This window comes from Periophthalmus magnuspinnatus, chromosome 18, assembly GCF_009829125.3.
Source record: "Periophthalmus magnuspinnatus isolate fPerMag1 chromosome 18, fPerMag1.2.pri, whole genome shotgun sequence".
NCBI lineage: Eukaryota > Metazoa > Chordata > Actinopteri > Gobiiformes > Gobiidae > Periophthalmus > Periophthalmus magnuspinnatus.
This window is the reverse complement of record NC_047143.1, coordinates 8,705,369-8,729,340: the sequence shown is the minus strand read 5'-3', so window position 1 is coordinate 8,729,340 and position 23,972 is coordinate 8,705,369. Positions and strand designations below refer to the sequence as shown.

Genomic DNA, 23,972 nt, shown 5'->3' with positions numbered 1-23,972 from the left:
TTCCTCATAAGTCTATTGAAATGTCATGCACTGTTGGATGCACTTATCCGACAAACTGTATCTAATTTAACAAGTGTCATTGCAACAAGATAAGGTCAAAGGTCAGAGTTTTATTGAGAGTGCAGAGTGCTGTTTCCTTAACTCTCTGCCCTCTTCCTTTCAGGTGATGAGTGTGACTTATCAGACAGAGAGATTCCCACAAAGAAAAAAGGCCGCCCAAAAAAAAAGAAAGACATCAAGAAGAAAGAAAAAGATGGCAAACCAGTAAAAACAAAAAAGCGAAAAAAAGATTGTACGTTTGTTTGTGTTCCTTATTTGGATATTTTATGTGTAATTTTAGATTGAACTATATTAAGAATTGAGCCTTTATTGTGTTTTTCTAGGACAGTGATATAGAACGAGACTCAGACAGAGAAAGAGACAGGGACTTTGGGAACAATTCGGACAGTATAGCCAGTGACTATGGATCCGGGGAGAAAAAGAAAAGGAAGAAACATAAAGAACGTAAAGAAAAGAAAACAAAAAAGAAGAAAAAAGATGATGGAGACCGGGACAGTAGTCAAGAGGAGACTACAAAGGTATATGTTTTGCTATTAGTATGTATAGTTTGAAAGCTTTCTCAGAGCTAATCAGCTCTGTGCTAAGTAACAACCACAAGTCCTATAATTTTATTTAAAGTCTGTTTCTGAAACTTAATAAACTGCAAAGTTATTAAAACATTTTGCAGAATCTTGATTTTTAAATATGTTTTTTTGGACTTAAAACAAATGTGTTATGAATACTAGTTACCACCAGCTAATATTTGAATATTTTTCAAGTCTATGGCAAAAACTGATGGAAATTTGACTTTTGGAATGAAAGTGGACTTCAAAGTGGCAGGACCGTTGACTGTTATTATATTATTATTCATGTTTCATGTTTTGTTTGTCCTTAAGCAACCCATTGAGCAGAAAACCTCAGCCCAACTGGCAAAAGAGTGGGGTCTGGAGGATGTTGACCATACCTTCACAGAGGAGGACTACAGAGAACTCACCAATTACAAAGCCTTCAGCCAGTTCATGCGGTAATTCTGTCATATTGTTTGAAAGTAGGGCTCATCAATTTAAAAGTAAACACGTATATGTGATTTTTCTGTCATATATAGCAATTGCGTCATACAACTTTATTAGCAGTTTCATAATTTTCACCATTCTAATTTCTATTGAAATTCTTTTATTACAATTGAAAATATTGTATTTGACCAAGTCTCAGACAGATTGAAAGTGTGAACTAATATCTACTTTTTCAGTGAATGTTACATGTTTGTAAAACACAGATTATTAATAACTTTTGCTCACTTCCATTGACCTGTATTTTGCACAGTATACATTCTCTCTTCTTACTGTGATACAAAGAGGTTCTTATGTACCATGATCCTTCCATATAATATTACATTTGTGGTAAAACAGCTTGAGGCTTGTACATACATTCTGCTTTTGTGCTATGCTCTTTTGCACAAGTTGAATATCTAACAGAGCATCTTAACTTATTTCTACCTATTTTGAATTTTAATCAGCCACATAAAGTAGGGCTGTACATTATGAGAAAAAGATGCAATATTTGATCATTATAATAAAATAATACATTTCATATTGCAATAATAATATAATGGCAATATTTTAATGTACCCTACTTTTTGATACAATAAATTCAATCAAATTAAAACAAGCCTGCATGCCTTCATTTACTAGTCAAACTGTTTCAAACTAAAAACTTCCAAGACCAGCCCAAGGAAGGAAGTTCATGATTGAAATCTTTTTACAAAAATCTTTCAAAAGACTTTCAAAAAACAGTTCATTTCTGTAAAATGGGGTTTGTTGTTGTTATTTTCTTGCAATATCAATTATTATGTCAGCCAATATTCCAAAATCGATATTTTTGCAACTTATTTTGCAGCCCTAATATTAAATCAGTCAGTCCATCTGCATCTCCTTTTAATATATGTTTTTGTGATGTTTAGGCCAATGATTGCAAAGAAGAATCCGAAGATCCCCATGTCAAAGATGATGACCATCCTGGGGGCCAAATGGAGGGAGTTTAGCTCAAACAATCCATTCAAAGGGAATGCTGCTGCTGTTGCAGCCGCTGCAGCCGCTGCCGCCATTGCTGTTGCTGAGCAGGTCTCTGCAGCCACTGCTTCTCCAGAACCCCCTCCACAGCCTCCGCCCATCCGCAAAGCCAAGACCAAAGATGGCAAAGGTATATGGCTAATTCACTGTCCACTAAATGCATGTCCTGTGAATCAGATAGTCGACTAAAAAGGGGGCATGGCAAAAGCTCTCAAAACTATTATGTATTGTTAAGTATCTTAAACTTAAACTGCACTTAATAGACTACATGTTTAAAAACAATTATTTATACAGAAAACAGCATTTGTAGACAAAGTATTTATTTAAAGATAGATTAAAGATGTAGATCATTTTACACAATATTCATCTAACCTTATTTCTAGCAGTATACAAAACATATCTCATTTATTCCATGTGTTCCCTTATGTTATATTCTCCAGGGCCAGGCTATAAGAAGCGCAGCAAAAGTCCACGTGTCCCAGATAAGAAAAAAGCTCTCGCTAAGGCTAAAAAGATGGCACCGATTCGTATCAAGCTATCACCTATAGGAGCCAAGACGAAAAGGAGTTGCTCTGTGAGTAGCACAAACACATAATTGAACAGGTTTGTTGAAATCATGTCTCTTAAAGAAGATATATTGTGCTTTTGTCTGCTATATAGTTATAATGTATGACACACAAGGATAATTTTGTTATAATTTGGACATTTTAAATTGCAATTTTGATCTAAAAGAACTTAATAAGTGAAACAAACTCACTGACCTTTGCGTTATAAAGCTGTGGTGCCCAATGGGAGCCACCATTACCATAAACCTCATCACAACAAAGAGTCACACAGTTGTGGGCACCTCCCATGGATAGCTGCAGACCATGCTAGCGAGTCACAGATTTGTTTTCATATGTACCAAAATGATTACACTGTCTAAATCCTATGTGTATCACTGATTAAGAAAATAAAATTGGAGAACGAAGTAAGTACAGAGCAATGTATACCGGTGGTGGTGAAAATGGGAGTTGATTGGCAAAATGGCATCTTTAATACAGGAGTATGAAGATTACTCAAACATGCATGGATCACTCTAAATACAACTTCAAAAGGCTGAAGAAGACAGTGTTAAAAAGTTGATTTTGCATAATAGCTCAGCTTTAAACTCTTCAATGTGTTCCCTTCAGAGTGATGATATGGAGGAGGATGAGTCTGAGCAGGAGGACTCCAGTGTTCACAGCTCCTCCGTTCGATCTGACAGCTCTGGACGAATCAAAAAGAACAAGCGTGGACGGCCTGCAAAGAAGAAGAAGAAGACTAGTAAGCATAAATCCACAGGTCATTTATGCATATGCACAATTGTATATTATCAGCTACGACAAAGTAAAATGATCTATTAATACAAGCTATCTACACACAGACCTGCTTCCTGTTCTCGGTGATGAGGAGGCAGATGGCTATGAGACGGACCACCAGGACTACTGCGAGGTGTGTCAGCAAGGTGGAGAGATCATCCTTTGTGACACTTGTCCCAGGGCCTATCATCTTGTCTGCTTGGAGCCCGAGCTTGACAAGGCCCCTGAGGGCAAATGGAGCTGTCCACACTGTGTAAGTAAAATCAGAAACACCTATTGATAATTTGCAATGGCATCACACTGGGGGTGTTCTTCATGTATGTCTGTGGCTGAAAGCTCAGCAGTTACCATATTGACACAATGCACACATTAGAGAAAACAGTCAGACAGGTTTTTAAATAGTCTAAAACTCTGAAAAAAATAGAAAATTGTTTTAAATGGTTTTAATTGTGTTAAAAGAAATTTTAAATTAAAGTCTAACTTGAGTAACAGATCTTGAGACAGAGCAGTGCCTACAGTTAGCATCAACCCCCCAGGGAATAGTGATGACATCAGCTGCAAAGTATCAATACCATGATACCTTCTATATCATGTGCAAATATATGAAAAAATATAGAGGTTTTTGCATTTCATTGATTTAACTCTTTGTCGTGTGACAGTAGATGACAATTATTCTTTCTATAGATACCATATAGTGGTACATGTGTGATTCATTTTGGTAGATTTCTTTTACTTGTTGAATATCAAGCTACTGGACAGAACTGAACTGAATAAATTACATTAATGTAGATACTTTGTTTATATTTTTTTACACTATTGTGTGTAATGTTGTTCTTCAATTATAATATATATCTTGCTTGAATGAACTAATTCCATATTTTATTTTTTATTATTTTTACAATTCCATAAAAGTTGTCTATGAATTGTAGTTATAAATAAAATAACCTTGTTATTGTAAGATGATCTCATTCTCTGACCTATTTTCATCATTGTGTACAGACAGCAGTGTGTCCCTTCAGAGCTGCCAATGTTTAGCTACAATCTGGACTGTTTAAATAAGTTTGTAAACTAATGAAAAAATAAATACATTTATAATTAACTATTTTCTTTGCAGCACAGTGAATAATCTGTCTCAATCTATGCTTGTGATCTTCATCCTCTCACATCCACCAAGTTTATGACTTCCTAATCTTTGATATTCTTCTAGGCATCCTGCCCAGAAGCTTTTTAACTTCAGCATGCTTCTACCTATTTATTAACTCTCCTGTCTTTTTACATGTTATCCAAACCATCTGACTACCCTACAGAAAAACAACACCTCCTTTTAATATAAAACAAAATCTTTAATTGGCTCTCATTGTTGTCTTTTCTCCCTCAGGCCTACCTACTATGCTTATCCTAACATATATGTTTCCCTTTGCCAGGAAAAAGAGGGAATCCAATGGGAGGCTAAAGATGATGACTTTGAGGATTTTGAGGAGGACAGCGAGGACCGAGTGATTTCGGAGGTGAGCGTTGGCATGGTGACCGGCAACGAGGAAGAGGAGGACGACCACATGGAGTTCTGCCGAGTTTGTAAAGACGGCGGCGAACTGTTATGCTGTGACACTTGCACCTCCTCTTACCACATTCACTGCCTCAACCCACCGCTGCCAGAGATCCCCAACGGGGAGTGGCTATGTCCCAGATGCACTGTAAGCTGCTCCTCTTCCTTTAATTTCATTACTGTTTATGTCTTATTCAGGACTCACTGTACTTTCTCCCCTAGTTTAATTGTTCTACTGCTTCACTGGGGCTTATTTAGTGATACTTAGAGCTTCCAAATGTAGAATTTATGGTCTTCTAATGGATTTATGATGGAAACAGATATCATTTGGTTGTCTGTTTTCAGGCTGGGGTTTAAGAACAAGAATCCTTCATATATGCAATAAAAATGGACTTCTATATGACTAAGCTGTCTTAATCTTAGTTTGACTTTTATAGTATTTCACTCTGCTTTGGTTTTATTTTATAAGACATATGCATATTTTATGCAGTTCCTATTTTTATTTGCTAAAACTAAATTCTCTACTCAAAAATGTTTTGTTTTTTTTATGTTTAAAGAAATATACTTTATGCAGTTCTATGATGAAATGTTCCACAAGAAAATATTTATTCCACTATTATTATTGTCTTCTTAGTGTCCACCTATCAAAGGTCGTGTTCAGAAAATTCTCCATTGGCGGTGGGGTGAACCGCCTCCGTCCATCCCAGTGCCTCCTGCTCCTGATGCCCCCCCAGATGCCCCCCTTCCGCCCCCCATGAAAGGCAGAGCTGAGAGGGAGTTCTTTGTGAAGTTGGCTGGTCAGTCCTACTGGCACTGCACATGGATCACAGAACTGCAGGTGAGAATGTCCAGCTGTACGGCAAGCCTGCACAATGCTCAGGGGCTGTCAAACAAATTGATTATTACTACATTATCAATGCGCTATATAGAGGGGTTATTATGCAAAATTGATCGTTTATTTTTAGGATGTTATAACGTTGTTCCCTCATCAAAAATATGCATGATATTTTAGATGCCATCTATGCATGTTTCAGTCATTTAGAGATCTCTCACAGACCCTATTTGAACCCTCCTTACTACGTCACCCATTCTCCCACATAGGGCTGAATAAGATTGGCAAAAAAACCCCAATCTTTTCCCCATATTGATCAGTCTTGTTTTTCAATTACATTTTCTTCCATCTTATTGAAACCATAGACATGTGGACTTTAGGTATAAAGAACAGGGTGTCAGATTTAAGTCAAAACACGTGACACATGAGGAGACATAAAGAGACGTGCTGTGGCCCTGACTCAGAGCTTTCACCTAAACAAGTGAGCGGTAACTCTTCAGTAGTATGTGTTCTTACTGCCACAGGTTTGGCTATTAGACCTGTTGATTAAAATGTGCTTCCCAAATCATCGAGATTGACCAAAGTTTAGATTGTGATCTATCCATCTTTCAATTAAAATCAATCAAAATACTCCATGTTTGTCACAGTGAATTTAGTTGTAACTTTCTGAAGCTACCTGTATGCTTTTGACTTTATTTGCCTAACTTCTATTTGATATATTTCTCCAGCTGGAGATTTTCCACTCAGTGATGTACCGAAATTACCAGAGGAAGACAGACATGGACGAGCCACCCAGTCTGGATTATGGGTCAGGGAATGAGGATGAGAATGGTGTAGTTAAGAGTGAGAAAAGAAGGGCCAAAGATCCTCAGTATGCTATGTTGGAAGATAAATACTACAAATATGGCATCAAGCCAGAATGGATGATCATACATCGCATCATAAACCACAGGTAATACACTTTTGTTACTTTACATGTTTATCAATCACTCTTTATTTATAGAGCCCTTTACAACATTCAAGGTGGCCAAAAGGCTTTCCAATAAATCAACACAGTGTCAAAACATGCTAAGCTTTAAACAGTTAATTAACAAAACAAACTGTGCTAAGTGTCACTGCATTGCTGAGTGTTAAAAGGCTGAATAAATAGGTTTTGAGCTTGGATTTAAAAATGCTGAAGTCTGTGATAGTGCATATACCAGGGAGCAGTTTGTTCCAGAATCTGGGACTGGCCACAAAGAAAACCCAATCAACCCACTGAGCCTTTGTGTGCTTTCCTTCATTTGAACTTGTTTTATGTATCTTCCAGTGTGGATAAGAAGGGCATGTACCACTACCTGGTGAAATGGAGAGACCTGACGTATGACCAATGCACCTGGGAGAGAGATGACATGGATATCCCTGACTTTGAAATTTACAAAGCTGCCTACTGGAGACATAGGTAGATTTTACTACACAAAAAAGTGCATCTTTTTCACATGACTTTACCAGCTCTACAGTGTGTATTAAGTGCTTTTTGGTTACATAAAGTTTAGTCCCAGTTTGTTTTTCCTTGTAGCATTAGTAGTACATCTGTTGGTAACCTGCTTTTGTTTTACACCACAAGTCCTGATGTGATTTCAATATTTTACCAAGTTCAATTAAGAACACTTTCTCATTTGCAATGATGATGATGATTACACTATATTTCCACACAATTAGCATTTTGCAGTGTCTTATATGCAGTCCTGGCATATGTCCTGGCATATGAGTGTCATATGTATAAATATAGTTATTCACTATACAATATAGAATGTATATATTTGATCTTTCTGTACTTCATCTTCTGTCAGATAAGTCATATAAAAAGTCATCAATGTTTTGATGTGTATGCTTGTTCACTTGTGCTTTGTCTTTTAGGGATAACATAATGAAAGAGGATGACCCAGACAAGCCCAGGAAAATGAGAAACCGAACTCAGAATGAAGATGGGGATGACAGCTCTATTCCTTCTCCAGTCAATGATGTGTGTATAAAGCTTTGCAACAATTACAACTAATTGTTGACATTTACCCAGCCTCTTAATTAATACCCATTTAATTTTAGCCAACAATAAAATATGAGGAACAGCCAGACTTTGTCACATCAACAGGGGGCACTCTGCACCTGTACCAGCTGGAGGGTCTGAACTGGCTGCGATTCTCATGGGCTCAGGGCACAGACACCATCCTGGCCGATGAAATGGGTCTCGGCAAAACAATCCAGACCATTGTCTTCCTTTACTCTCTTTTTAAGGAGGTACTAAAACTGAGGAAGCTAAGAAACAAGTACATCAAAAGATTTGTTGTTAAGTATTCTTTCTGTTTTAGGGCCATACAAAGGGTCCATTCCTTGTAAGCGCCCCACTTTCCACCATCATCAACTGGGAGAGAGAGTTTGAAATGTGGGCCCCTGACTTTTATGTGGTCACATACACAGGGGATAAGGACAGTCGAGCAATAATCAGGGAAAATGAGTTTTCATTTGACGATAATGCAGTCAAAGGAGGAAAAAAGACATTCAAAGTACGAGTGAGTACTGAAATATATATTATACTCATATAGCATATATAGAGCAGTGTGGATGTAATTAACTATTTAAAGTTTTTTGATATATGTTTTATACAAACTTTATTTTTACATGCTGCAGAGAGAGGCTCCTATCAAATTCCATGTGCTGCTGACTTCCTATGAACTAGTGACTATCGACCAAACAGCACTCAAGTCAATCGATTGGGCGTGTCTAGTGGTGGATGAGGCTCATCGCCTGAAGAATAACCAGTCCAAGGTAGTGTTAAATGGATTAATTAATTGTTTACCAACGTTTGAATGTTTTGTAATCTGCCTTTGTCCTGCAGTTTTTCAGGCGTTTGAATGACTATAAAATCGACCATAAGCTGTTGTTGACAGGAACACCTCTGCAGAACAACCTGGAGGAGTTGTTTCACTTGCTTAACTTCCTCACTCCCAACCGCTTCAAGTTTGTCCCAGCTCCTTATTTTACTTCACATTTGCCATTTCTGTCAATAAGTCATTTATTTGACTCTCTTTCTCTAGTAATCTCGAGGGCTTCCTCGAAGAGTTTGCTGACATTTCCAAAGAGGACCAGATCAAAAAGCTTCACGACCTACTGGGACCTCACATGTTGCGGCGGCTCAAGGCTGACGTCTTCAAGAACATGCCTGCAAAAACAGAACTGATCGTCAGAGTGGAGCTCAGCCCAATGCAGAAGTAAGACACCTATTAATATTGACAATAACAAAAAGGCTATATAAACAGAATTTAGAATAAATACATATGACAGAAAAGTAAAATACATATTTTTACTTAGGAAATATTACAAGCTTATTTTGACCAAGAATTTTGAGGCTCTCAACTCAAAAGGTGGAGGAAACCAAGTCTCCCTGCTCAACATTATGATGGACCTAAAGAAGTGCTGCAACCATCCCTACCTCTTTCCCAGTGCTTCCATGGTGAGCTCAACTCTACCATTCTACTACATTTGATACGCTGATATTTCCGGTGAATAACATTGGTAGCAGTGACACCCTGTGGTGAAAATTGGTAATGTTCAAATTTTCATCCTCTTGTCTCACTTGTTTTTTATAGGAAGCCCAAAAAACTCCCAATGGTGCTTACGAGGGGTCAGCTCTTGTTAAGGCCTCTGGGAAACTGATGCTGTTGCAGAAAATGTTGAGGAAACTAAAAGAGCAGGGCCACCGAGTACTGGTTTTCTCTCAGGTACTGCCCAATCCACAAACACAAATGTGTGTGGCCACAGGTTGTACTACACACACTCACCAGATGGCCACCTCTCACCACAGATGTTCTGTTATTCCCATACAACCCCTGGGGCTCAGCTGCAGACTGGAGTACAGCTGTGGTGGGTTGTCATATGTAGAGGAAAAGCATCAACGCTGTTGTGTTTGTTTGTTTATAGATGACAAAGATGCTGGACTTGTTAGAAGACTTTCTGGACCATGAAGGTTACAAATATGAGAGGATTGACGGAGGCATCACAGGAGCTCTGAGACAGGAGGCCATTGATCGTTTTAATGGTGAGATACTGACAGCCATCAATGCAAATTCCACTGCATTGAGTTTAACTGTATTACAGTGTTCTACTTGAACAACAGATTTGAGTCTTTTACATGTTTAGTTAGATATTATTTATCTTCTCACACTTTTTCCCCCAGCTCCTGGTGCTTGTCAGTTTTGCTTCTTGCTGTCAACAAGAGCTGGAGGATTAGGTATCAACTTGGCCACTGCCGACACTGTTGTCATCTTTGACTCTGATTGGAACCCTCACAATGACATACAGGTAAGACTATGACGTCATGAAATAAGGTGATCTACTTGTTTTTACTTAATCCTTTGTTTTTACCTTTCTTCCTCCTCCCAAAGGCATTCAGTCGAGCTCATCGGATTGGACAGGCCAACAAAGTGATGATCTACCGCTTTGTTACTCGCGCGAGTGTGGAGGAGCGCATCACGCAGGTGGCCAAAAGGAAAATGATGCTGACCCACCTGGTGGTGCGGCCAGGGCTGGGGTCCAAAGCAGGATCCATGTCCAAACAGGAACTGGATGACATCCTCAAATTTGGAACAGAGGAGCTCTTCAAGGATGACGGAGAAGGTGACACAGGCTGCAGTATTTCCATAAATCATTACGTTACAGTTAATATCTGGTATTCTTCCATGTGAATAAACTTACTTTATCATTCAACTGTATATAAATATGTTGGCCTTTAGATTTTCCACTCTTGTGACTATATTATAAATTACTTTGCAATATTTCTTTGGACAAATACTGTGGCAGGTATGAAGAAACCCTCTGCAGATAAAGCTGAGGATGAAGGCAATGTAATTCACTATGATAGTGCTGCCATTGAGAGGCTGCTGGACCGAAGTCAAGATGCCACAGATGACACAGATGTTCAGAACATGAACGAGTACCTCAGCTCCTTCAAAGTGGCCCAGTACATGGTCCGAGAGGAGGATAAGGTAAGGACATGCTATGCTAGCACTCTGAATTATCATTTGTCTTTCTCTAGCCAAAAACATGGGAACAAATAAAATATGTTTATCTGATGAAACTAAATACACATGTAGAGCTCCTATTGTTACTGTAAAATTGTGAAGATAAAATTATAACTTAGTGGGACCATGCTATAAAATGTAATTAATGCTTGTAATAGTTTTTGTGGCAAAACAATTAAAAGCAACAGAAAAGGTTTTATTGCCATGGTCATTCAAAAAACTTGGAATTTGTTGTTTTAAATAATCAAATATGTTGAATCCATAAATGTGTGGAACATTTAAGATTCTTATATGCCTTAAGGAATTAGTCACTAAACTGTTTATTCTGTAGATTGAGGAGATCGAACGGGAGATCATCAAACAGGAGGAGAATGTGGATCCAGATTATTGGGAGAAGCTATTGCGGCATCACTATGAGCAACAACAAGAAGATCTTGCGAGCAAACTGGGCAAAGGAAAACGAAACCGCAAGCCTGTCAACTACAATGATGCAGCGCAGGAGGATCAAGGTAGGGATGCCATTTAGCTTGGATGCAGTGATCTTGAAAAGTCATTTGAGTAAAAAAGCTTTTGAGTTAACATTTGAATTACCGGTACAGTGTAGTAATAACATCATGTCTGTCGTAAAAGAACAGTTTAAAATTCTTCAGGGCGGCCAAGGATTTAAAAGTCAAACCTTACTTTTCAGCCATTTGGTTCTATTAGGATTTATGACGTCTATGATCCCCCACAGTTTGCTAAGAAAATGTGCAGTTAGAATGAATGGCAGTAGCCCAATAGCTCTCTACTACTGTCCTGTTGCAGAGTGGCACGCTGACATTTCAGACAATCAGTCCGAGTACTCAGTGGGCTCCGAGGAAGAGGACGAAGACTTTGATGACAGACCAGAAGGTAAGAAGACCATTAGAAAGACAGTGAAACATCAAACAGAGGGACAGCTGCCTGGCCTGAATTACAGTGCCATATTGATTTAGTTGTTATAGATGTCTGGCATAGAGTTACAAGATAGAAGCCAAGAATGCATGCAACCATCATCTACTCCAGAGAATACGGCCAAAGAAGGACTAGTAAAAATACCTTTCTGGCTAACATACTCCATTGTTTTGTTGCTGACTGAAGCAGGATTAGGTGCCATTATTTAATTTATCTGAAAAGTAAATGTACAACACTTACGACAAGCTTTGCAGAAATGTCCCACTAAATTAACTTTTACTTGCTTTTATATGGTTAGCGCTAGATAGATTTGCATTTTGCTTGTAAATGACAAATTTATAATTTTTACCAAGTTAACTATAAACTAATGCATGTTCCTAATTCTAACCTTAGTTATTTTCCTTACCCTTACCTTAACAATACCCATTTCTTAACCTTAATTATAACTCTGTTCCTTAACTTGGATCATACTGAAGGACCAAACATAGCAGTGTGTTCCTCCGAAGCTTAATGTCTAGCACCTAGCACAGACATGGCAAACTACTGCTGTGTTTATCCATCCATCCATCTTCTTCTGCTTATTCGGAACCGGGTCGCGGGTAGCAGCAGTCTAAGCAGGGATTCCCAGACTTCCCTCAACCCAGACACGTCCTCTAGCTCCTCTGGTGGGACCCCAAGGTGTTCCCAGACCAGCCGAGAGACATAGTCCCTCCAGCGTATCCTGGGTCTTCTACTGCAGTGTTTATTTACCTGAAATTTAATAAATTAGTTATTAATTGAATTAATGCGTTTAGAAAACAATTTGTAAAATGAGCCTTGCATATTTATTCATGCTTTGAATCAGAATCAGAAGACTTTTATTGCCATTATCATTGAACACAACTCACAAACTAGGAACTTTCTTCGGTGAGAAAGTGCAACATAAAACACTGTATTGCTACATGTTGCAGGCCAAATCTATAATGTAATATATACTTATATATATCCTGGCCCGGCCCCTCTGTCAAATTTTAGAACCCATTGTGACCCAAAGTTTGCCCACACCTGACCTAGCATCTAGTATGATATTGCATTCCGGGTGATTTTGGTGAAATTGCCTTTGTTCTGACCTCTCCAAATTAAAATAATCACCACTATTGAACCCTCAGTAGTAACTGTACTAGTTTGGGGTCTTTGTAAAGGTAACACCCTATAGTTTTACCCACAGGCGTAAGAATCACTGTAGGTTTGTCTGCTAAGCATTTATACACTTTGGAACACACATAAAAAAATTTTTTTCTCATCCTCGCCAAAAAAAAATTGTGAAAATGAAGGTGTAGAAAGCTGCAGTAGGGAGCTGGGGCCAAAAATACACTATATCTCAACTGACAAGATTGTTGACCACTTACATTTCAAATTTAAGGTCAATACCTATAAAAATGAGAGTTTTACAATCATTTTATCATGAGTAAGTCCAGGCCTCTCCACACCTATCTGAATGAAGACATTTGGAGAACGTTTGGAAAAAGTGCAATAACTTTTGAATGTTTCAACCCACAGACATCAGTGAGGGCTCTACTGAAAACTCACACTGAGAGGAATCTGTATCTGCACACCCAGCTGCTCTATTACTGTACATTTATATATCATATCAAAACACAATATAAAATGTATATTTGTATATAAAATACAGTCAAAACAAGTGCTATGGGTCAAAACAAATATATATTTACAAACCACACACTGCAAACAAACAACAAACACACACACGCTTCAAAATGTAAACACACACACACTGGAAACTGAGAACACACTGTACATGATCGTGTACATGATCGTGTGAGACAGTCATTCTGCAACAGTGGCTTAGTGGTTAGAGCTTTGGTCCCGCAACCCGAAGGTTGGAGGATCGAGTCCCACTCGGACCAATTTCTGTCATTATGTCCTTAGTTCTGTCATTGTGTCCTTAGGCAAGACACTTCACCCAAGTGGTGTGTGCGTGATGATTGGTGGTGGTCGGGGGGCGCAGATTGGCATTAGCTAATGCTAATAATTACACATGATACACATTTGACCCACAATTAAGTCAATAGCAGAATAAACCACGCTTACCGATCAGGAACAGCATCCAGTCCATCAAAACATAAGGTCCTCTGCTCCTGAGTCCACCATGAGATCTTCACTCGGTTCCACGAACCGCTCCGGGTCCGAGATGCCTCTAGTTTAAATTGTACAAACATCCACAGTGTCCTCGGTCGTGTACTTCCTTTGTTTTGTCCGTTTCGTTATGTTTAAAACGCAAAACTGCTGCGTAAAATTACGCAACACGCGCGCGTAATTTTACACACGGATCTTTATATCCAGCCTCGTGTTTTTACGCACGCAGCAAACTCCGTCTGTTTACAGTAAACCACTGCATATCACGCATCAGCGTGTTCCGCAGTTCATGGGCTTTAAGAGGAAAACATCACTAAACGTGTGTAATGTAACAGCTTGATTCTACAAGGGGGAGAGTGGGGCGTACTCTTTCAGTCATCTGTAGCTCTCATTCACTGTCCGCGGCTCCAGTAACCCACAGCCCCCACCTTATTGGCCAACTTTGGTGTCAATCACAAGCTAACAAGTTTGTTTTGCACTGAGGAATAAAGTTGGCGCTGTCAGAAGTTTATTATGCCTGAAACTGACAAAAGAAATGCAGAGAAGCGACGGAACAGATTTCACTTTCGTGCAGCAGATTGGACATGGAGGCTCTAACTTCCTTTGTGGACATAATTTCTTGACTGGATTATATTCTCTGGACCGTTACGGAACGAATGAGACAAATTTTGTGTGAATATGTTGATGTTTGACAGAACCAGAGCGCTAAATGGTAAGTGCAGTGCAAATCCACATTTCTGACTTCTCTGTAAAAACGGCTTTCCTGTCAGCACTGTGGTGATTAGAGGTGTAAATGGTTTACATATTCAGAAAGATGAATGCCGTAGCTTTCATTTGATGTGTAGATTGTTTGTATGGGTGACGCAGAAATACACGTACATTGCTGTAAAGTTGAAACGTAAAGGCGACGGCCCGCGGGTGGGCCGTCGGAACGCTAAGTGTATTACACTATTTTCTGATCTTCATTTTAATGTTGTTCCCTCATCAAAAACGTACGTGGAGTTGTGTTTTGTATCATTCACACATGTTTAACACCCAACCCCTGCATATTTAGGCTGAGTTCTTCTATCAAACGGAAAACACATGACATCCACTTTGTGGTGTCATGTGGTAATACAGGATGTGCTCCATTGACTTTTTAAACTCTATATACCAGTAGAATTATTTGGATAATTTTAGCCCTGGAATTGACAATCTTTACTAAACTAAAAGTAAAAGGTAGCTGTTAACTTAAGAGCTACCGCTTCATGACATCACAAGGTGGAGCGCTCGAGTCCATTTTGCATACTATAGAACATTTAACTTAAAAAAACTCACATCAAGACTTCCATTTTTGCAGGTCGGAGGCAGTCACGTCGGCAGCTCCGGAACGATAAGGATAAACCTCTCCCTCCTCTCTTGGCTCGAGTGGGAGGCAATCTTGAGGTCCGTTCATCGTTTCTAATCAGGATAGTTTTTTACGATATTACAACAATCTGTCAACTATGTTTTACGGCAAACTTGCCCTCCAAGATCTTTCTCTAACAATCTAATAACTTGTGATTTGAATGGCAGCAGAGCTATTATATGTTCTGCTAGTCCAAACCTTCCAAGTTCATTTATCATCAAGATAATTGGGATATGACATTAATAGTCTCTGCTGAATTAGAGTTTATTTGAACAGTAATAAGCAGTCATACTTGGAATAGTTGAGGATTTGAACAATGGGGTTAAGATGAAATACTATTTTACCCATAATCTTGTACCATTATGTTGATTTGAAGGTTTTGGGCTTCAACACACGGCAGCGCAAGGCTTTCCTGAATGCCGTGATGCGCTGGGGGATGCCATCTCAGGACGCTTTCTCTTCTCAGTGGCTGGTTAGAGATCTCAAGGGCAAAACTGAGAAAGAATTCAAGTGAGTTGAGTCGTCTCCTTCACATTAAGACCTGTCCATGCTTTTAAGTCTTTTTTTAAAAACACACTTTTACTCACTGGCATTTAATCCAGCACGTGAATTGTGTAGTCCTCTGACTATCTTTTATTTTCTATTACTAATGTTAACATTGACTTTGTCTTTTCAAAATATGTTATACAAATACAACCAAATAACGAAAGACCATGACCCACCAAAGATTATATTAATTATTATTATTGTTATTATCAATAATAATAATAATAATAATAATAACAGCAACAACAACATTATTTATACAGTACTTTTCTTAACAGAGTTACAAAGTGTTTTACGTGCAACAGGTCAAATATGTTAAAATAACAGAAAAAGCAGTGCAATAGAGAAAAATAATAACTGTGCTACTGTACAAATTCCTGTCTACATAAATGTGTTTTTAATTTAGATTTTAAAGATTAGTACACTTTTCATTTGTGTTGTCCAGGGCATACGTATCCCTCTTCATGCGTCACCTGTGTGAGCCAGTGGCAGACGGAGCTGAGACTTTCGCAGACGGCGTTCCCAGGGAAGGCCTCTGTCGGCAGCCTGTCCTCACGCGGATCGGTGTCATGTCACTGGTCAAAAAGAAGGCAAGCACTCTACTGCTTTCTTTAAAACACATGGCCTAAGAGTAAGACCCATTTTAATGCACTAGATATGAATGTTTCAACACATTTCTTGCTGACAAGACCTTTTCAGTCTATGATATAACCATTTGCTGATCGTTTTCTTTTTCCTAAATTAGGTTTGTGTGATCAACATTACTGGTTTCACGCTTTGTTTTATTGAGTGTAGTATGAATGTAGGATGTGTGTTCCCATCCACTCATTCTAATTTGGATGAAAGATTGTTGTAATTGGATTGCTTACTATTGTTTGTGTAATCACCTTGGATAACCTACTCAATGAGCCATACTTCATTTTAAAATTACATATATAATGCTTCAACAGAAAGTTGTTTGCTTAAAGCTAATAGTAGATAAAATGCCAGATGTCAGTAATCCTGTTGCTATTATGTTGCTAGTTTATTTGAAATTATCGTAACAGTTCATCTTGTTAAAACATGCCACACTTGTGCCACATGATGAAGTGAATGATATTCTGCCAAGCTGCAAAATGTGCGGGTGGTGACTTTAATAGTGAGCAATTATGACCAGCAATGGAGCCAAGGTTTTATAGTGCTATTATTTTGTGTGCAGATTCAAGAGTTTGAGCACATCAACGGGCGGTGGAGTATTCCAGAGCTCAAACCTGAAGTCACTCTGGACAAATCCTCCTCGCGGGCGTCCTCTCCTGCCATGAAAACTGCCACTCCCACACCAGACGCCAGCTACAACAACACACCATGCACCTCAAAGCCAGGTAACAAAACAGGCAGTGATATGTGTCCAGCAGGGGGAGCTCTGTGCTAAGGACAACACAATTTAACTGTAATTTAATGTATTTGTGCATTTGATAAATATTTGCAGCTACTCCAGCTCCATTAGACAAAAGTGAGAAGAATGGAAAAGATGCAGAGAAAGAGGAGGAGGAGAAGGAGGACGAAGCTCCAGACAAACAGAAAGAAAAGGATGATGGCAAAGAGGAGAGCAACAAAAGTGTTGAGGCAGAGGAGGTGAGAAATATATGTACTATATTTTCCGGACTATAAGTTGCACTTTTTTTTCGTAGTTTGGCCAAGGGTGTGACTTATACTCAGAGGTGTCTTATATGTGAAATTATTAAAATATGTAATTTCACATCTTCGTTGTCACACTGACAATCGTGTATCAGTATGACAGCCACACGGAAGCAGCGGCACTTCATTTAGTTCCGTAGTTGGCGGAGTTGCTCAGAAGCAACAATGAGACTTCAATGGATTTAGTGATTTGGAGTGAGATCAAGAGTAAACTTGTTAGCTTGTTTTTCACGCTTTCGTTATCTAATTAACTGTTAATATCTTACGTTAACCAGACACATATTTAGTTTATTGTCTATGCTTCATTTAGCTGAATAAGGCCGGATTTGAGTTCAGGTTTGACCACAACATGGTCAAACCTGAACTCAAATTAATTTTGTTTAATTTAATTTCTTATTTTACTTCATGCAATATTCCAAATAGTAAGCAGCACAATGCATGCATATCTTATGATCATTAGCTTGTAAAACATTTTAATAGTAGCATAGTCTTTCTGGATTCTGGATCTATTTATCAATCCCATACTGAATGTTTTGGTAGCCCTCTCCAAAAGACACACCACACACTGGATCTCCTAGTCAGAAACTTGAAGGCAAAGAAGAAGTCGGAGTAAAAGAGTTTGAGAAGAAGGATGACACAAAAGCTGCATCAAACGAGGAGAAAAACCTTCAAGAGGAAAGTAAAGATGACACTAACTCCACAGCAAAACAAGACGTCAAAGACGAGAAGACAGGTAAGAGCATTATGAAACCAATTTGTGATTTTTTTGTTATTATTGACTGCATACTTGGGAGTACGAACAACAGCCAACTGAGAGTCAAGAATACTTCCAATTTTACTTGGAATGCAATATAATAAAAATACCTGCATTCATAGAAATATAAAGTAGTATTTTAGACCTAAAAACATGTAAAAAAAAAAAAATAAAATAAAAAAAAATGAGCATGTACTTTGTTTTTAGATGAAGAAAACAAAAGGAAAGAAGCAAAAGAAGAAAAAGAAAAAGAGAAGCCCCAGGAGACTCCTCTAACAGAGGCGGCTGATACCAAAGCCAAGACAGAGGCATCAGACACAAAGAAAGGTTTAGCACTGTGTACATTATTAAAAAGTTATTTAAAAAAAAAACATACTACAGTGGATTATATTTTCTCCCCAACAGAAGAGGTAAAAAGTGAAAAGGATGCTGTGAAAGAAGTGAAAGCATCAAAAGATGACGTACCGAAGGGGAACGGGAAACCTCCCACAGAAAGGCCTCGCTTTATGTTTAACATCGCGGATGGGGGATTCACCGGTGAGTTAACCCTTAATGATCAGGATCAGTAGTTTTGTTGACATCAGGCTTCACACGTTTTTATTTCTCACTTTAATGATTAAAGTCCCAGTAAGTAACTTTTAGCCAAAAAATGACTAAAATAAAAGCATGTTTTTTCATTTTGTTTGTATTTATGCTTCTGAAAAAGAGGAAAACATGTATCCTCACTCGGAGCTTGTATCTCCACAAAACTGACTCTTATTTGGCCTGGAAGCAAGTCTTCTCCTGCTTGTTTCCATGGAAATGTTACTGTGCTGTGTTAATGTACATTTTTGTCTTTAATCTTCCACAGTATGGCATAAAACATATCTATCTCTATGGGAAATGTTCTGAAGTATGGTTTTATCTTTCTTTTTCCATGGAATCATGACTTTTCACCTCCAGAGACTTACATACAGTGCCTTTTTATTATTATTATTTAATTAACAGACATTCAAAGACATTCAGAGACATTCAAAGACACACACAGACCAGTGGTCAATACAGTGGATATATGGATAATTCAGATGGATGCATTTAATATACTTTAAATAAGGCTTGAAATATTATTATTAGGTCTGTATTACATGCAATGTGATGTTATATTAGGTTATACGGGTAGATTTACTCAAATTTGCCATAAAAGTGACTGATTATGATCAATTGGGCCAGGTCAACAGATGGCCTGAAGGCCAATAAAAATTGGTCTGAGGGCCGCATTTGGCCCCCGGGCCATAGTTTGGCACCCCTGCTCTAGAGCCTCTCATAAGAACATTGAACCATCCTTTTTGAGGGTATATGAATAAGACAAATGATTATTTTCGATTTGCAAATACAGGAACAGTTTCTTAAAAATCAAATGGTTTTGTTTTAATTAGATACTTGTATACCAATTTGGATTTTCATACATTTTCTGAATCATTAATACTTTTAATGAGAAACACGGTTCCTTCTTGGTGTAATAGTTTAAAACACCCAACATTTGTCTTTTTATCTTCCATGGCTTATTATTGCAGAAAGTCAAATATTGTGTGTTCATAAATTCTAAAGAAGCTCTGTGATGGTATGAGAAGAGACATACAGAGATTTATGATCTTTTGGTGTTATTCCCCATATAAGGTTAATGATGTACATTTTGATGGTTGTAATATTTTTCCTATCTTTTCAAATTTTTATTATAATTTATTTCCAGGTCTTCCAGGTTTTGAAGAATTTCAATGCCCAGATACATACTGTGCCAAAAACAAAACATTCTCTTCTTTAGTTCATAGCAGAAGTGGAACATTATGCCCTTACAATTGCAGCAGCAAATGAAACAATGGTAATCACCTCCAGATATTTCAATCAGCTACATGCTGATAAGAATTAAAAAACAAAAAACTGATTTAGTGATGAAACAAAATTACAAAAACAAATGACAAATGGTAGGTCCGTTTTGCACATTACATTCAGAGCCAAAGCCTAAGTGAGCCTCCATACCAGAGCGCTGATCCAGAACTATCTGCTCCTTGATCACAAACCCAGAAAAGCTTTGTGCGTGTGCAGTGGAAACACCTGCAGCCAGGTTTGACAAGCTAAGCACTTCTCGCTTTTAGTGTTGCCGCGATTTTGATGCAAAAGAATGGATTTGATACTCTTTCTTTAGACAACAGAATGCAATTTTTGACATTAAATCATAGTACTTTCTTTTATATTGCCATGCGGTTTTATATCTCTGTAATCTTTCAGTCGTCCAGTTATGCTCCATAATGGTCAATATACTAGTCTATGTGGTCTTATACCGTACTTGTTCTGATACTATTCAAGATCATCAAGAAATTCCTGTCCTGTGAATGTGACTTTTTTAATATTGACACTTGATCAAGTGAGCATCTAGCTTTGATACTAGTATTACTATCGTTTAGTATGTGATTTTCAATAAGTTTAACAACCCTACTCTCTCGCTCTCATTTCTCAGAGCTCCACACTCTCTGGCAGAATGAGGAGCGCGCTGCTATCTCCTCTGGGAAGATGAACGAGATCTGGCACCGGCGACATGACTTCTGGCTGCTGGCTGGGATTGTGGTGTATCCTTGACAGCAGTTGCCCGGAAGATGACCTCCGCTTTGTTTATTTTTCTATCAGGCGGCAGAAGCCCGGTGTAATAAGTCAACAGGCCCAACCACAGCTCAATAAACAGCTAAGTGTTGGAAGTCAATGAATAAGGTCATCTAGTACATGTTGTTCTCTCTATGGTGGTAATTATGACCAATGACCATGGTGTTTTTTTTTTACAGAAAATAACGTTTTACTACTTCACAATATTATACTAATTGGTAATATTATACTGTACTATTACTTACATACTATTATACTAATACTTCTGATTCTAATACTAAGATAATACTTCCATATCAAATCTGCCTCCTGGTTAGTGACATATTTAGCCCTTCACTACTCCAGTATTTTACAAAATATGTAAACCTTAAGAAAGCACTGCAGAGCTTTTGTCATTTTAGCTCCACATGACTTTTCAGTGTTAATTTTATATTGCATATGTATATCTTCACCTATGATCTGTAAATGATTGTTATTAGCCCTTGACCATAGCCCCAGACATGGATATGCTAGGTGGCAGGACATCCAAAATGACCCTCAATTTGCCATTGTCAATGAGCCCTTCAAGTCACAGGCAAATAAGGGCAACTTCCTGGAGATGAAGAACAAGTTCTTGGCCCGGCGATTTAAGGTATGATTACTGGCAAACACATGCTAAAAATTCTCAAGACAGGACTCGATCTAAGAATACTATTTTACGTGGCATTTCCAACTTACTGGTGACAGATGCCCCTAAACCTACTTTTAGACTAAAGGGTAATGCTGACCGCTGCATTTCTCAAACAGTGCTCATCCTGTTTTTCAGAGGCTAACATGTTTCGGATCCTGCCTCTAGATCCTCATTTACTGTATTGCTGTGTCACTCACTCCCTAGATTTGGCTAAGAAAAGATCAACGATGAGCTAAAGAGAATGACTCAAGGTATCACCCTGTGTGTTCAATATGGTCCTTCTTTTGGCAGTAAAATTAACTCATTCAAGTCTTCCCCCCAGATTCTATTACATAAACAATGCCGTCATGAGCATTTGTATGTTTTATTTGAAGATTACTCTGGTATTTATCTGTTTAGCACCTGGTTTTCGTCTGACTGTAGAAGAATGGTTCTCACGGCCTAAAACTAGGGCTGTCACAACAACATTTTGAAGTGCTATATATTTTTTTGCACATGAAAATAAAAACGATAAATGATAATATTATTATTTTTTTTTATTTGGTTCAGTTTTGTTATCTATAATGAGTCATAAAAGTTTTTTTTTATTTAACCCTGAAGCTCAAATCTTATTGTAGTATTATAGGAAAGTTCAAAGAAAAAATACACATGATACATATTGACATATGCAATACAATATATATAGGCTCAAATAAAACAAAATTCATATTTGTAGCCTATGAGAGATGATAAGATTCATTCATACAAATAGTTCAGCAAGAAATGCTTTATGGAAAAGTGCAGTTATTCAGAAGCTGACATTTTAAACTGACATTGTGAAAAGTCTATAAAGGAGGAGGGCAGGCTGTTTCATACTTTAGATCCTCTGTGTAGAACATTATATTGTATTGAGTCAATATAGTGATTATCCTGCCTAATACTTTCAAACATTCATTAATCCTGTCATTGTTTCAGCTGTTAGAGCAGGCTCTTGTGATTGAGGAGCAGCTGCGACGGGCGGCCTACCTGAACATGACCCAGGACCCCAGCCACCCAGCCATGGCCCTGAATGCCCGCTTCGCCGAGGTGGAGTGCCTTGCCGAGTCTCACCAGCACCTCAGCAAAGAGTCACTGTCAGGGAACAAGCCAGCCAATGCCGTACTACACAAAGGTCAGACATAACAGCACACATAGGATATGATTCCCTAATTTTGATTACACTGAAATTATTAGCTGTTTCTAGACTGATAATATGCACAATCGGTTGTTTCTCCAGCTCGAATTTTATAATAAAGAATAGATTCAATATTGATTTTGGTACCCACATGATTTTAAAAGCTCTTTTTTTGACAATATTAAAATTTCAACACAAAATAATAATATTTGTTTATTAAACCATGTAGTACCAAGGAGGAGTAATGGAGGTCGGAGTTCAGGTGAGCTCTGGGGACGAGAGGTAGGAAAATTAGGCTACAGTTTGGTCTTCTTGGCTCATTTTTTATAGACAGTATAAATCCAGGAGTACTATTTTTGTTGTTGGGCACAAATTTCTAACTTCTTGACTAATGTATCCAGTTGTCCCTCTGCCTAAGGCTTAGAAGTGACTCTAGCACCATGTGACCTCAAGGGGAAGCAGTACACTATTAATAAAATACAGTGCATATTGGAATTCAAAGTTGTAGCTTTAAGTCGAATAGTCGACCAAAAAGGGAGCGTGGCAAAAGCTCTCAAAACTATTACAAATCTCTATGTGTATGACTGAAACTGCTCATGAGTTCATGCAAAAACAACTATTTATGCAGACAAAAGTACTAACAATGTATGTATATCAAGACAGTAAATTTGTGAATCATGAATTTAATTTTCCTTTTTACACATAAATACCAAAACATTTTTATCTTCAACTAAATCACTCACTAACCAACTAAGGTCTTGACTAGTACAAATTTTGTTCGACTAAGATGCCATCTGATTAATTGACTAAACGAGTAAAGGACTACAACCCTACTGGAACTTGCAAATTCATTAGGTTAAACATAGAGCCCTTATTTACATGAATCCCCAAAAAAGTGCCATAAATTAATCCATCAGAAGTTCACACAAAACAATGTTAAATCCATTTCTTAAAGCTCAGATAATCTTACAGGCTGTTAAGAGATCGCTCCAAAATACTTCCTCACAAGCTCCTCTGCGAGTTTTGGCATGTTTGTATTGTTTGAAAGGATCATGAGCTCAAACACTACTGTGCTTGTACTTCTGCACATTAAACCTCATAAATGCCCATAAACATCATTATTGAATTGCAGCGCAACTCCACTAGTCTGTAATCAGTGTTACATTTGATGAAAGGTAATGATGATAGAAAGACAGAAT

General features: G+C 38.0%; 1 protein-coding gene across 7 annotated transcripts in view; it reads left to right on the top strand.

The window, feature by feature from the left end:
* The window catches only part of chd3 (chromodomain helicase DNA binding protein 3), a 41,162-nt gene that overhangs the window by 2,874 nt on the left and 14,316 nt on the right, over positions 1-23,972 (top strand). For 2 of the 7 annotated variants that reach the window (XM_055228810.1, XM_055228806.1), the window contains exons 2-37: positions 164-296; positions 389-578; positions 936-1,063; positions 2,000-2,238; positions 2,549-2,682; positions 3,281-3,431; positions 3,514-3,701; positions 4,873-5,142; positions 5,629-5,832; positions 6,555-6,778; positions 7,136-7,267; positions 7,726-7,831; positions 7,912-8,103; positions 8,175-8,375; positions 8,494-8,631; positions 8,702-8,823; positions 8,901-9,074; positions 9,175-9,316; positions 9,453-9,584; positions 9,784-9,901; positions 10,040-10,164; positions 10,248-10,479; positions 10,663-10,847; positions 11,215-11,392; positions 11,688-11,774; positions 15,292-15,377; positions 15,716-15,849; positions 16,331-16,475; positions 17,084-17,246; positions 17,354-17,499; positions 18,103-18,295; positions 18,524-18,643; positions 18,722-18,853; positions 20,811-20,919; positions 21,449-21,581; positions 22,575-22,770. In XM_055228810.1, the coding sequence (XP_055084785.1) occupies positions 164-296; positions 389-578; positions 936-1,063; positions 2,000-2,238; positions 2,549-2,682; positions 3,281-3,431; positions 3,514-3,701; positions 4,873-5,142; positions 5,629-5,832; positions 6,555-6,778; positions 7,136-7,267; positions 7,726-7,831; positions 7,912-8,103; positions 8,175-8,375; positions 8,494-8,631; positions 8,702-8,823; positions 8,901-9,074; positions 9,175-9,316; positions 9,453-9,584; positions 9,784-9,901; positions 10,040-10,164; positions 10,248-10,479; positions 10,663-10,847; positions 11,215-11,392; positions 11,688-11,774; positions 15,292-15,377; positions 15,716-15,849; positions 16,331-16,475; positions 17,084-17,246; positions 17,354-17,499; positions 18,103-18,295; positions 18,524-18,643; positions 18,722-18,853; positions 20,811-20,919; positions 21,449-21,581; positions 22,575-22,770 (5,682 nt within the window). Of the gene's footprint in view, positions 1-161; positions 297-383; positions 579-935; positions 1,064-1,999; positions 2,239-2,548; positions 2,683-3,280; positions 3,432-3,513; positions 3,702-4,872; positions 5,143-5,628; positions 5,833-6,554; positions 6,779-7,135; positions 7,268-7,725; positions 7,832-7,911; positions 8,104-8,174; positions 8,376-8,493; positions 8,632-8,701; positions 8,824-8,900; positions 9,075-9,174; positions 9,317-9,452; positions 9,585-9,783; positions 9,902-10,039; positions 10,165-10,247; positions 10,480-10,662; positions 10,848-11,214; positions 11,393-11,687; positions 11,775-15,291; positions 15,378-15,715; positions 15,850-16,330; positions 16,476-17,083; positions 17,247-17,353; positions 17,500-18,102; positions 18,296-18,523; positions 18,644-18,721; positions 18,854-20,810; positions 20,920-21,448; positions 21,582-21,755; positions 21,859-22,574; positions 22,771-23,972 lie in introns of those variants that run through there. The other 5 variants (XM_055228807.1, XM_055228809.1, XM_055228808.1 and 2 more) reach the window with 5 other exon arrangements.